This window comes from Pteropus vampyrus, unplaced genomic scaffold (genome assembly GCF_000151845.1).
Source record: "Pteropus vampyrus isolate Shadow unplaced genomic scaffold, Pvam_2.0 Scaffold1, whole genome shotgun sequence".
Classification (NCBI taxonomy): domain Eukaryota; kingdom Metazoa; phylum Chordata; class Mammalia; order Chiroptera; family Pteropodidae; genus Pteropus; species Pteropus vampyrus.
This window is the reverse complement of record NW_011888782.1, coordinates 24,343,042-24,358,543: the sequence shown is the minus strand read 5'-3', so window position 1 is coordinate 24,358,543 and position 15,502 is coordinate 24,343,042. Positions and strand designations below refer to the sequence as shown.

At 34.8% G+C, this 15,502-nt stretch overlaps 1 protein-coding gene across 1 annotated transcript in view; it reads right to left on the bottom strand.

Annotated features, from left to right (window-relative positions):
• Window positions 1-1,160: 1,160 nt before the first annotated feature.
• Window positions 1,161-15,502, bottom strand: part of KPNA1 (karyopherin subunit alpha 1) — a 50,419-nt gene continuing 36,077 nt past the window's right edge. Inside the window, exons 10-14 of the mRNA XM_011370383.2 lie at window positions 14,231-14,309; window positions 13,324-13,449; window positions 11,520-11,647; window positions 5,962-6,140; window positions 1,161-4,649 (exon numbers count right to left, since the gene is read on the bottom strand). Coding sequence (XP_011368685.1) covers window positions 4,462-4,649; window positions 5,962-6,140; window positions 11,520-11,647; window positions 13,324-13,449; window positions 14,231-14,309 — 700 coding nt within the window. The 3' untranslated portion in view covers window positions 1,161-4,461. The remainder of the gene's footprint in view (window positions 4,650-5,961; window positions 6,141-11,519; window positions 11,648-13,323; window positions 13,450-14,230; window positions 14,310-15,502) is intronic.

Here is a 15,502-nt window from a genome sequence, read left to right as displayed (position 1 = left end):
TTTGTCAGGTCATATAGAATTTTAGCACCACAAAAGGGAGAAGATGTCTGGGCTGAGGGTCTACACCAGAATATGTAACCTAAAAGCAACTTATACCTGATTTAGTCACTTTAAAGGTAATGATGAGGGTCAGAAAGATGGTCCAACATAAAAGAGTTGGCCCAGCTATGGCTGCTCTATCTAGTTCTGGCAGAGAACAGCTCCACCATGACTGCTGCTTTCTTCAAGACATAAAACCTATAGGACTCTTCCCTACCTTAGGACAGACAGTATCTAAGGGTTGTGACCTGGGGGGGGGAGTAAATTCTCACAATTCTTGATTTTGTCATCTGTAACATAATGACAATCCACCTCAAAGCAGTTGGAGGATTAAATGAGAAAAAGTGACAGCCCTTAGGCAGGTACTTGGCACACAACAGAGACTCAAATAAAAACAAGCTACCTTTATTTGACCTATAGGAAAACACAGGGGGACTTCTTTGTCTCTCTAGTTGAATACAGAATGGAATCTTATCTACCCTTAGTACTTTCTTCTTATTCCAAACTTACAGATACATCTTATGTCCAGTAACAAATTGATGTTTTAAAATTAGCACGTGGACATTTCACTTTATCACACATCCTTCTGATGCCCATCATTAGTACCACTCCTTCTGACAGTAAAGCATGAGGGTATTCTCAATGTCAGAGCCAACTGTGTTGGTGCCACATCTGCCATTAAACCTGATATATATACACATATATAGTTAAAGATATACATATATAATCTTTAACTTTTGATGACAGGAAAAGGTAACCTCAAATATTTCTCAACTGGGTAGACATATATTTACCCTGCTCACCTCATAATAGAAAATGGCTCTGTTCAGTTCAGACAGCAAAAAAAATCAGATTTGAGACTCCCATGTGTAGGTACACCTCTCTCAGCAAATTAGCAAATTTTGGAATGTAGGAGGTAGCATAGAGCATATAAATATGAAAAGCAATCAACGTCCCTTTCTAAAACTGTGCCCTTTTCTTTACTGATCATCATCTTTACACATAATTTTCTAATACATACTAAGAAAAGCCCCACGCCCTAAATCAGCTATGATTTATCTATTCATATAAAAATGTTCGCAAAACTAATCAGCAAGAAAAGAAATCCTTCAACCCGAGGATGCAACCCCGAACTGGGGGATTAAATAACTGAAATGTTTATTTAGCACTAGGGAAGTAAATTCAAAGTTGCCTGTGGGTGGCATGTGCAACAGAGGATTTAGTTGACAACATTTATGAAATATACTACATATTTTTCCTTAGGCAAAATCAGCAACCATCTGGAATAATTCAGATTTATTATGGGATAATTGTCAATGTTTATATTTGTGACAATGATGAAAACGACCCAGAGCCCATTCAGTTTTATCTGGCAGATGAAAGAAACAACCCTAGAGCAATAGTTTTCATAAACAACACAGTTGACAAAGGTAAGTAAGTTTAAAAGGATCCTAATTACTCAGCAACAAGAATATGAATTAACATGTCCCATGGAAAACTCTGTCTCCTAAATCTCACCATTCTTATCTATCATCTTTATCTTTCCCATTATTTCCCAACCTAACCTTATCTACCTCCTGGTCCTTCAGATACAAGGTGCCTTTACATCTCAAATCCTTTCAAAGTTTTTTTTTCCCCACCAAAGTTCTCATTACAACAAATATATTCTGAAAGTCTGGAGGAGAAAAAGGGTGGGAGGTTTCAAACCACTTTCCCCTGCATCAGTATACAAAACTGCAGAAGAGCGTTCCTGTTTTGAAATTAACATGCTTTTGTAATGAGTTAACACCTTAGTGATTGGGTATTCAATAATTTGAAAGTAAATTAATAGAATCTGCAGTTACTTCCTCAAATGTCATTTCTATTACCATAAAAGGCTGCTTTATCAGTTCCAATGGTTATGCTGGGATTTAACTTTTGGTCAATTCCAATTTTTATATTAAAAAACATTTTATTCAAAAAGAATTTAGCTTGTATCTCATGGCTCATGAACTTCTAAGACAGGAACAAGATAAATTCCTCTGTTTTAAACAGAAAACAGACCACATTAGTTGAATGGATTTTGTTTTAATTCATTCATTGAGACACCTGCAATTGCTACTAGCAAAATTCCTCCTGTATGCTAATCTTACTAGGGGAAACAACTTTGTGTGTTTTATATTTTTTACATTCAAACTGGTTTATCAAAATGAACTAAAAATTTTTTAAATTATCCAATAGAATGTAATTTAAAACATCCTAGAGAATTGATGTTACCAGTAATTTACAATTTTAAAAAACTCAGCCACAAAAAAAGGTCAAAGCTAAAAATAAGATTTTTACTATGAATCAGTGCTTCTATTACCCTTTTGAAAGAAGTTATATTTTAATGTGATGTAAAGGCAACATTGAAAGGTTTTCTTTAAATTAACCACCTAACTTATCTCTAAAATTACAAAGAATCAGTCTTTTACAGGTCAAGTGCAGTAAACTAAAATGTTCTTTCAGCACAAAGCAGCACTAGAAAAAGTAAGTTATAGATGGAAGTTGACTAGTTTTGCAGTGGCTGCTCCATCAATGACAGACATCAGACGGTATCCATCCAGAGCACAGACACAACTACAGGCTAGATGCGAAGACTGCGTCACAGGCTTGGCTGATAAATGTCCTCTGTCTTTGTATCTTTCTACTTTAAGTGGATTTTTTAAAGTTTAAGTCAGGTCACATAAGCTGACTGCTGAAATGACAACATGATGAGGTATGAAAGCTCTGAATATCCCTAATGTTCAGCAGGATTTACCAGAGATGTATAATAGCTTGTCAGGGAACTTCTAAATAGTTATACTTTGGGGTATACTGAATTCTAGGAAGAGGACAAGATTAAAGAGGTTTAAACGGGTATTCTCTGAAACAGAAGTGAGCAACGTTTTCTTCAGAATTCATTCTGATAGCACATCCACAAATATAAATCTTCTCTGATAATGTGTCCCAACATTGAGTCTAGATAGCCAGCTAGCACCAAGAAGTCATATGTTCAGTTGCAGTTCTCTTGGTGATTAAACTTATTTTTTCTTTTCAGTCCAAGCACAAATGTGGATCGCTGAACACAGTACTGGAAGCGCCATTTGCAGGTACAGATTGCAGTCATCATTAAAGAAGCCAGGTTTTTATTTGGGGGAGGTGGGACACTTGACTGGGCAATACTAGTAGCAGACGAAATGATCAGGGAGCAGTGAAATCATAAGAAAAAGATCACTGCCCTTATTTGGATTAAATAGGTCATGTTGAGAAGATGGTTATTTATTTAAGATAAGGATGCTACATTAAAGGAATCATATATGCAGCATGAATACATTAGAAACAAGCTGCACCCGATTAAGAAAAAAATTCCCTAAGTAAACTTGAAAAGTATGTGTGTTATCTGCCAGTCACAGAGGGGAAAAGCACCTAGGGTGAAATCCGATTTAATGAGGACCTTGATCAGGACCACAAAGCCTGAAACATTTGTTTTAATGCAGAAACACAGCCTCTAGTCACACTGGTTAAGTTTGGGAAAATTGGAGGTGTTTGTTACTTTTTTTATTGAATTACAGAATATGGTTTCAATTACTAAGAATTCTAAATCTTCAACCAGCATTAAATTGAACCACTTCCAAATCCTAAGACACATAAGTCCAAAGAGAAGCAACAGCCATACAAATTAATATGTGCCCTGCTCCCCTCTGCTCTAGGGAATCTTCAAACCAGTATCACATTTAAGAATCAAAGTGTTAATTCTTCAGCATTCCTGACAACTAGAAAGCACATTCACTGAAGGCTGGAGGTGAGGGAGGGATGGTTTAACTTTAATATCTGTGAAGGATGGCGCCAAAAAAGGAAAGAAAACCATCCAATCTCAGTAAGGATCAATGCAAATTTGGCTAGAAAAAGCCACCAGGTAATCCAGGGGTTCACTGTGGAAGAACTCATGAAAAGTACTCTGAAGTATACACAACAGGTCTAAACATCTCCCTTGTTGCGAGTAGTTGTGTGAAATTCAAGATAAAGGTTTAGTCTCATCTGTTAATGTCAGTATTTTTTCCCACTTTAAAGGGAATGAGGAGGAGTCCTCTTTTTTCCCCCACAAAAAAAAGGGAGCCACATTAACATGTGTATATTCCCATGACTCTTATAATATAGAAGAGCAGATCTCCAAAGCTTAGGGATTTTCCTTAAGAGAGTGGGCCGTTCTGGTTACCCTTTCCTTAGAAGGGTATTCCACCACAGAGAGCCAGAGGTTTTCCAGATGTGTGTAAGAGAGCAGGTGCGCAAGGCAAGCAAATGAGCGCAAACAGTATTATGGAAAACATTTGAGAAGTTAGCTCCATGAGGACTGTGGGCTCCACAAGAGGACTTGACTGGGTAGCCTGGTCTGACACAGGAACATGAGAGCAGAGTATTGCTTCAAAGCTGGAAACCTTCCATAGGAGCCTCACACTGCTGGAAAATGTACTGCTGCTGGCTAAGGTCAACCTGGGGTGCAATGCTGCTGTCCTCATCCTCTGTCCCGAAGTAATGCTCAATAAGATCAAAGGCCTTCTGGTAGATCTCCTGGTTTTCATGACTCTGTAAGAACTCAATTTTATCCAGACCTAGAATAAAGAATAAAGGACAATCTGTTATCTGTTGGAAATTCCAATGAAACTGGAATTTCATGTCTCCTTCTTTGAGGTAAAGGAAGACTCGTCTCTACTTATATCTCATATGCATTGGAAGTACTGTTGGAAATTACATCTGAATGCGAATATTATAAACTGACATCTTAAACACATATGCAAGCAAAAGCCAGTCCCCACAAGCACCAATTTACACAACAGTCACCATATCATCCAATGCCTAGGGCCAGAAGTGTTCCTACGGGACTGTACATATGGCCTATCTATCTAGGGTCTGAGCTATCCAATACCATTTCAAAAATCTGTAATAATTTTATATCAGTCAGAACCAATTTCTATTGCTTAAACCAAGAAGTCTGACTAGAACAATTAGTCAACACATTTCTTTAAAGTTCAACCCCAACTAGGCTTTCTTTTACTTGTAGCCATAAGCAGTCTAACAGCTACAGCAATACCAGAAATAAATATTACCACTGCTCAAAGGAAAAATACATATTCATTTACATATACATATTAAAATGTATATAAGCCAAAAACTAAAAAGTTATCTCTGGAGAAAGATCTCTGGGTAGTAGAGGAACATTTTTCTTTTTCGTACATTTCAAAATTCCTTACACTAAGCAGATATCTTTTACAATCAGGATTTTAAAAATGATAAACTGTTAAAATCATTTTGGAAAATAATTCTGTATTAGCTGATAAATTTGAAGATGAACATACTCCACAACCTCTAGTTCCAATCTCAGGAATAAACAAACCCTAGCACAGTGGTTTTCAACCATGGCTATAAATTAAAATCACTAAGGAACTTAAAAGGTTAAAGTACATTGGTAAACTGATGATTAAGAATACCGTTAAGACTGTTCAAAGAATGAAGAAACCAAAAGGCAAATAGTTACTCTACGAGATGAGACTGTTAGAAACACAGGAGCTGTGGGATGCAATTCAAAATCAGCACTCTCAATCTTAGAAGAGAAAAGGAGTCAGGCATCGTTTACAGTATGTATGAATGTTCTTGAGGCTCAGTAAGAATATGAGAGTACCCACAAGGACAAGCAGTCAGGGAAGCAGGAAGATCCTAAGAGCCCTGTGTAAAACAGGCTAAACTGAAGGGCACTTGTTTCTCTTCACATCTACAACACATTATTTTCCAATTCTGCACACTAAACATTATCATTATCATAAGCAAACAAATTTTTTCCATTTGCTAATGACAGATGTAGACAGGCCAGAAAAGCAAGAAAAGAAAATAAATAATTCAGTACATCTATTTAATACTCTATCTTACCATAAGCTTCTTCAATCAAAGCACAGTAAGGATTAATGCCAGTGCCATTTCTTTTGGCTTCTTGTTCTCCAAGCCTCAGGATATTTTCCAAGCCATTTAGGGCAACCTGTACAATCTTAAAGTCCATGACTGTGAGGAGATCACAGAGTGGCTTGATACAACCAAGTTCTACGAGGTACCTAAATTAATAAAAAGAATAATTTAGTCAAACAAAGCTTTAAATTTCATAAAACTTTTATTAAGTTGGTGAAAGGGTCATCCTCCAACTGACTGCAGAGATAAAAATAGGCACCCATTCAACTATACAAGCTATAACTTATCACAGAAAAAGCTAAAACTAAATTAAAACCAGTTCTCTGACAGCCAGTTCCATTTTTTTTCCCTGCACAATTACTGGACTCCAAGAAACTGGAATCCTCTTACTCTGAATATGAGCAACTTATCAAAATAGAATATTTTGATTAATTTCATCTTTGTTTCTATAGGTAACTATACCTCTGAAACATGACACACTGGCGTTAAGGCCAGCACAACAGGCCCAATAGGCCAATTCTATTTTGTACAAAGAACTCTTAAAAAAAATTAAAGAAATGTAAAAATGGGCAAATGATCTGAACATACACCTCACCAAAGATATACTCATGGCAAAGAAGCATATGAAAAGATGCTCAACATCATATTTCATTCAGGGATTGCAAATTAAAACAATGACACTACAAACTATTAAAATGTCTAAAATCCAAAACACTAACAAGGATCTGGAGCAACAGAAACTCTCATTTTTTTGCTGGTGGGAATGTAAAATAGGATAAATCACTTTGGAAGAGAGCTTAGCAGTTTTTTACGAAGCTTTCCACATGATCCAGCAATCATACTCCAAGACATTTACCCAAGATGAAAACTTATATCCACACGAAAACCTATACACGAATATTTACAGCAACTTTATAACTGCCCCAAACTGGAAGCAACCAAGATGTTCTTAAACAGGTGAATGGATAAACAAACAGAAGTACATCTAGACAATGGAATGTTATTCAGTAATAAAAAGAAATGAGCAATCAAGCCATGAAAAGACATGAAAGAACCTTAAATGCACGTTGCTAAGTGAAAGACGCCATTCTCATAGGACTCCATACTTATATGATTCCAAGTATATGATATTCTGGTAAAGACAAAACTTTTATAAAGACAACAGAAAGAAAAGTGGTTGCCAGAGATTTGAGGAGTGGTAGTAAGGGAGTAGTGATAAACAGGTAAAGCAGAAAGGATTTTTAAGGCAGTGGAAATAGTATGTGTAATACAATGGTAGAAACGTGACATCATGCATTCATCAAAAGCCTATGTATTTGTACAACACGAGAAGTGATCCTTAATATAAACTATGAACTTTAGTTAATAATGTATCAGGATTGGTTCATTAGCTTTAACAAATGCAACCACACTAATGTGAGATATTAACAGAGGAAACTCAGGTGAGAGAAGTACACAGGAACTCTATTATCATCTCGAATTTTCCTATAACTCTGAAAGTATTCTTAAAAAAGTCTTAATTTTTTTAAAAAGTAGTTTTATGTCTTATTTAGCATTACTGACTCAACAGTTAATTTAACAGTATTGTGCCTAATTTTATTTAAACATTTCCTGACAAGACTATATGTCCTATGAACAGACTAGGTCAGTCATCTAGGTGTAAAGCCATTTCTGACCATTTATTTCCTCTTCCTTTACACCATATTTTAGTCACCAAAATCTTCAACACAGCTATATAATTCTAATTTTCTTTAAAAAAAAGTTAAGCCTCATTTATGATTATAAATGTTATTTGTTATAAACTTGAAAAACACATAAAAGCATTCAGAAAAATAAAAAGTGCACAGAGATAATCACTACTATTACATCCCAGCTGTGCTACATACAAGTTGGATGACCTTTGACAAGTTATTTTATCTCTCTGTGCCTTGGTTTCCTCAACAGGAAATCTGGGAACCAGATTTATTAAAAAGTCGATTGCTAAACCTCAGCAAAATTTTAGGTTAGTTAATTAAATTAAATAATGACTTAAACATCTGCGCTTAAACTTCATTGGTCTACACAAGCAAGTCTATTGAACACCAATAGAGACTTATTCAGAATCTCCAAACTGTCCTCAAACTTGATTCTGGTCTACTCTTGATGTGATCTTTTCTCCCCACTAAAAATCTTGGCTGACCTCTGATCCTTATATTGTGTTTAAAAAGTTCATTTAGTTTTTGTAACACTGTCTAGTTGTAGAAATCTTATATTATGAAAACCAGTGTACTGAAAACTTAATTGAGGATTAAAAACACATTTTAAGGTTGTCAGAAAGCTTCTAGAACCTATATATGATTAGTTAAATGAGTAATTTAAGTATGAACTATAAGACTGACTAAACGTTATTAAAAAACTCTACCCAAAAATATGCTAATAAGTAAATCCAGAGTTCTGAAGATTTTATTTGCAAAATATGGTATCAGTACTTTGTATTCTGGCATAATTCATTTAATGAATTCTAGGTTCTGAATTCTAGCCATTTAAAAATTTTACCACAGATTAACAGAAGACTACAAACAGAGCAGATGACAACTTTCCAAGGATACACAAGATTAAAAATTGTGCTTTCAGGTCAGTAGTGGCATCACCGAGTCAGCTGATACTACCATTCTTTAAACACTTGCAAGATCAGAAAAATTTAAGGTGTTATTTTCTGATGCAACCACTTGTCTTTGGAAACTTAAGACCACCAGAGTGGTATTGCACTATTGATGTAAGCTTCTCCAAAGACAACAATTTACACCTAAAAGCAAAACAAGTGACCAGGGCATCTGGGCTGTGTAGGAATTGAGAAGCTATTCTATTTTGAGAAAATCTTCAGGTTAAGTTTGAACACTTGTAAAGATGACTGGAAAACAAGCACAAGCTATGTTTAAGACTGGGAGTGGCTACCACGGGTGTTGTATTTTGAACATCTGGATAAAGTGATCACTGGTCATCAACGCTAGCTGTCTTTTGTGACAGAAAGGCTATCATTAAGAAAATTTTTCTGGGTAAAGAAATCTATTCCATAAGAATACATTACTTGAAAAATGAATTATATTTCTCAAATTATTTTAATGTTTCAAACCTGAGAGTCAATCTAAATCAGTAATTTTACATTTAAGAGTTCCTTTAGGAAAGAGAAATTTATGGGGAAGAAATCGAGATACTCTAGAGTGAAAGTGAGTTTTGAGAGACAGAATTGATAATATCAGATTTCTTTAGATGACCAAAAAACTCACCGTGTCTAAAACCATCTCCCTCAAATAGGATTTTGCTTCCTGTGTCCTTATTTTCATCAACAGCACCAATATTTTCTCCAGTCATCTCTAACTCTTCCCTTCCCTTTGTACCTATAGCCTGCTACCAAGAACTACAGATCCTGCTTTCCCATATCCAAACCCACATTTCATGCTACAGTTATTATCTTAATCTTGGCTATCACTGCACACTAAACTACTGCAATGGCATCCTAACTTCTCTCTGTTCTCTCTTCAGAACACTGTCTTCTTCATTTCACTCTCTAGGTTAAAGATACTCCAAGTCTTCTCAGTACCTAAGACAAAGGCCTTTATCCCAGTTTTCAAAGTCCTTCAATTTCTTAATTCCTTACCCTCGCAAAAGAATAATCAAGAGGAAGATTGATTTGCCTCTTCCAAAACATTTACTATGTTTATTCCCTCACACTTCTTCTCATGCTATTCTCTCTCCTCTAAAATTGCCAAATCTCCACCCAAATGGCAAGTTTCATCTCTTTCATGATACTTCCTCTAATTCCACGCAACATTCTTTATCATTCTTAAGAATAGTAGGTATTAGCTAAATTGAATCTAGAATTGTGGATATTTTCTGAGTTATTCTAACTGGTTCTTGCATCTAAATCTTGTCTCCTCAACCAGAATGAACAGATAAAATCTGGTTTTTATAATTTGGATTGTAATATTTTGTAATATTTCAAGAAAACTCTTCATCTTCAGGAAACTGCTAGGATGTTGATTAACTTAATTACAATAAATAGCTTTGCTGAATTTTAAAAAGGGATAGAAGCCATTCTAATCTTCTCTAACAGCAAAATACCCGCGAATACTTTGATGAAAGAGACCACAGTATTTTAAAATATGTATGCATAGTTTAACCATTTCAATTAAGAAAACATATTTGGTATATAACATAGACAATTAATAATTATAAATTTGAATTTGAACATAAAACCTGACTTATCAGCTGTTCAACTAACTTCTGTATATATTACACATTACTGCCATCTAGTGGTAGCACACTTACAATTATAGAACATACATAGTACATACGTTGAGGGCTTGACATTGCTAATAAGTTCTGTGATTTTAAGTGAAACGGCATATAACAAAACTAATTTTATCACAGGATAATTGATATAAACAAGAGTTCAGTTTCTGTGTTATAATGAAACATTATTCAAGGACCTGCTATATACCCCAGAACCAGAATCTGGAACCTTGTATATACCCCAGAACCAGAGGCTGGAAAAGACCTACTCTCATACAAACGTGCTTCTGAAGAACACTTGAAGTCTTCCTTGAATAACCTGTCCATGATGAACTTTACTGAAATAGCTACTGCATGTGTTAAACTACTTACGATTTTATTATTTCTAGTAAATACCTCTTATTTTCTGTCCCTGACCAATTTCTGAAATCTTAGCACTACTTTACCTTCATTTTAAAATTTCCAATAAAGCACTAAATATTAGCATTCGTTGAGTACTTACCTTTAACCCACAAAGCAAGAATATGAGAGGTAGCTGTTTCCTTGATATTACATGTGAGTAAAGGGCTGTTGCTTTAACACTCATTAAAAACCATCTTCTCATGTGAATTCTCCATAAAGTAAGTTAAAGCAAGCTAAGAGTCTAGAGTCAATTTTTTCTTCATTGTTACCTTCTTTTTCCTATCTGAAATACTGGATGTCCATAATTTAGCATTTCATTATATGATGTTCCTTGGAGGAATTGATTCTATCCATATTTATGCCTTCAAGATTGTAAGCTGTTACCCAAGGGGCCATTTAAGTCTCAATCTAATAAATATCTCCCTTTACTGACTACCACAAAACTTTAGGAGACACTTGCCTCTACTGAACTTGGCACTTAGTATTCTAAGACATACTTCTCTTCCAAGTCTGGTCTAATTCCAGTACTAAGACATCTAAACTGGAAATCACAAGAGTTAGACTCTAAAGATTCTACAAGTAACCTTCTAGATGACCCAAGATGTTTCTGACCATGCAGCCACTGAGTAGGATGAAGCCATCCCTATATTTCTATTGCACCTCAAACCTCAACTGTGCCAGAATTATTTTCAGCAAGAAGGAATGGGAAAGATAGAAGGAATTAAATATACATTTGAATCTAACTATGAAACTGAGAAAAATCTTCCGAGAGGCTAGAATTAGCAGTCGTAATTGGTAAACACAATATTTTTTTCCTTTAATTTATAAGCTGCTACCTGGCTAGTACTTACTTGATCTGTTCGGCTGATCCTCCGGAAGTTGCATTTGTGATGGCCCAAGCTGCTTCTTTCCTTGTCCGAAACTCAGCAGTTTGTAATATACTAATGAGGGCTGGGAAAATGTTGGCATCTATCACAGTCTAGAAAAAATTAAATGGAAAGGGAAATTGTAAGATTTATAAAATATTTATGATGCTAATTATTACTTTTCAAGCCAGTTTCATTAATGACAGTTAAAAATAAATTGGAAGAGGTGAAGTCTTCATTATCCCTAACCTTTTGGCTATACTTGGTATCCATGATAGTCTATGACCTTGTAATCTTCTAGTTTTCTCTAAGTTTTCTCTTTTATTGTCCTCTCTTGTCCCATCCACAAGAACAAATTATAAAAGTTCAATTCTCTGTTCCTCTGCTATTCTCATGTCTCTCATATAGCATCCACTCTGACATGCATATTGTAACTCTCTGAAACTCATCTCTCATTGGAGCCCCAGCCCAGGGTGGGCAACAACTTACTTTAGATTTGCTAACTGCCTCAAACACACCATCTCCCCTCTATATCAGGTCTTTCAAACCTCTCTAGTTCACAAAGGCTCTTTTTGTATGTTTGTTTGTATGTATATATTTATGTATGTATGTATGTATTCTAAATTCAGTAAGTCTCCATTTCTTTTACACTTTTAATTTAAAACGTCCTCAGTCCATCTTTTCCTTTCATTTAGCACTGCCGCCATCCTATTCCAAGCCGCCACCTCTCACCCACTTTACCAGAACAGCCTTAGCTGGAAGAGTACTTTTACTCAGTCCCTCTCATATTCTAATACTAGTCTTCCTCAAATTATGTTCATGTTTCTCCTAAAATGGGTTATTATTTCCTGTATCAAGAAACTGAAAAATTCTATATAAGAACCCGGTGGTAGCAGGCAATCAATTGTGGCTGAAATCATCTCATATACATGCTATAAATTACAACAGCCAACAATCTCAGTTCCTGACAGCATTCTGTTAGGGGATAACTAACCCATGCTTTCCTGGTAAAGATGAGCGACAAGACACTTCATCTTGGTCCTGCCATTTACTAGAGGTACCCTTGAGCAAATAATTTTATTTTTCTAAGCCTCAGTTTCATTTTTTTTTAATATAATACCATTTTTATTTATTTTTTAAATTAAAATTATTGAGATGACATTAGTTAATAAAATCATATAGGATTCAAGTATACAATAACATGTTCAGTTTCATCTTTAAATGAGAATGTTGAATTAAATGACCTCTATGATTCCACTCAACTCAAAGTCCCATAAATTTGTGTTTTCCAAAGACTGTTGTTCCAGTCTTTCTCATGGCCTATACTGAACTATTTGGCCCACTGCTAGTCTTCCAGTTGGGTTACTCTCTCACTGATGTAAGAACAAAAGTAAAGGGCAGATAAACAGTTGAAGAAAACCTGGTCGCCAAAGGCTCATGAAAAATTAAAGAATTCTAATACATGAGTCCACTAGAAAATAAATATTTTACTTAGCAAGAGTAAAGCTAATCTATTCAGCATAAAATCCAACAAAACACTACAAAAATGCAAGACACTATTTCCCAGATCTTGACAAATCTTCAAATGTTAAAGGCAAAAAGAAAAACCAAGGCCTAAGTTTAAGTTTCAAAAGATTTAACTTCTTTAAAGTAGGATTTAAAAAAGTTAAAAGTACTAAATAAAAGTTAGGTGAAAGTTAGGTCTCCAAGGCAATAATATATTTTAAAAGTGGAATGAAAACTATCTTATCAATAAAATACATAAAAATGACAGGTGTTATAAGATTACCTGAATCTGTGCCCTATTTCCAGCTGTGATATTAGATATTGTCCAACATGCTTCCTTTTTGATAGATTCCTTTGGGCTACTCAGCAAGTGCAATAAACTCTGCAGAGCTGAGCAATTCAAAATTACCTGAAAAGTTTGAAAATTTTAGTTATTGTATTGATCCAAATATAAGTAAATCTTTAATTCAAAATTGATTTTAGAAAAAAAGACAAAAAAAATCTTCCCTTGAAATTTTGGCAACAACTTTATATACATAAATAACTTTTCACTGCTAAAAAGAATTCGTTTCTAAGATTATCAAAGCAATTTCATTGTACACATTCTCATTCTCAACTATTAAAAGTGTAATTAATAAGGCACAAAAATGTATTCATTAGGAATTTACTTTTCTTTCCCTGCAGAACATTAAAATGTTTTGGATGGGTAATATATCAAGTGGCCAGAAATTCAAAAGTAGTCTCAGATTTTAAAATCCTCTGATAACTCTATCTGGTAGTCAATGACCCAATACATACTTAACAGGTGCTTTATTGGATATCAAAAGAATATGCCCTCAGCTATGAAACAGCTTACGAAGGTGAGGTAGGTATGACAAATACACATGAAGGAGACAGATCTACTCTTCTGATGCTCACAGAAACCATTTCAAGTAGGAGTAGTGGGAAACAAACCCGCCTAACCAAAAGGATAAGTTAAATCACAAGAGAACCTAAAATTGCTAAAAAGGTCATAACAGATATAGTGAAGGTATTAAAAGTACTTGCCTAAGCTAACATTTTAAACAAACCTTAGACAAAGTATCAATTCTCCCCAATAATATGAAAATTGGAAACTATAATAGAAACATAATCATGAGGTTCAATGTACTGTTTTTGAAGGTAAAAAAATAGTTGCTACTTAGTCATACCTGTGTCTGAATATCATCCCCTGTGACAATGTTTCCCACAGCCCGTAAAGCAGGAGAAACCACTTTATAATCATTATGCCTGCAACCATAAAAAGAAATGTTATATCAAACAATTCTATCCTTAGTCTCTTTTCCTTAGGGCTGGAGTCCAAACCAAATAATATGTATAGGATTTTAGAATAGAAAGGTACTTATGCTTGTTACCAAGGGAACCTTATCATGATGATGGAATGTTTGGTATCCCCTAGAGGAGCTGTCTCCCTTTATTTAGTATTTTTGGATAAAATTTAAATACTACAAATTTTTCCTAATCTTTTCCAGGTATTCCATTACCTGGATTCCAAATTTTCCCTCTCATTCTTTCATATAGTTTTCATTTACTCTTTACTTGGTCTCTGTGGTTGCTGAGATAACAGAGCAGAAAGTAGTTAACATTTATACAGCACTTTTAAGTTTTATAACTTGTATAATTTTCAGAGTTAAATATATCCAACAGTTAATATAACTTGAAAATAAAAGCCAGGCTTCACACTTCAAATAGTGAACTCATTCTACGAAACCACGGCTGACTTATTGGTCCAAAAAAACCCTCCACAAAACCCCTTATACTTAAAGACAAATATTGAGTCTGGATTTCAGGCTAAATAAGTTACCTTTAACTTTCCTTAAAAACCCTATTTTCTCTCTCCTTTAATAAGCCCGATTACTCTTCTCAAAACTGTGCCAGTTCCTTCACATTTATTTTAAAATCACATGACTAAAAAGAAATTGTTAAGACACGTAGTAATCCAGAGACTAAAGAGTACAAAAGATTACTTCTCATATGTTGTACTTCTGACCTTTGTAGCATTCTGCTTTTAATTCACAATAGCATTATGCTACTGATCTGCATCCAGTGTGCAGGCAGCTAAAATTCCAGGGTTTTGCATTGTGTTTATTATACTTATCTAATCCATTCCACGTGTCACATTTGGAGCAATGTCTCCTTGATCTACTTTGTACTTATGTCAATTAAATTTTAAGTGGCTTGTAACTGTATCATTTCCCCATTATGTTAATCACTCTAATTTTTCCCCACAGTATTATCTGAAATTTTGATTATACAGTCTCAAATTATCTATGCCATCAGTAAATCTTACACTCCATTAATCAAAGGCATCACCAAAGAGATAGACCAAAATAAAATTCCAAGTATGACACCAGTCTAGATTAATCTCTAAGTCAGACAGAAAGATAAGAAATGACTATTTTTAGTGGCAATACGCCTTTTGC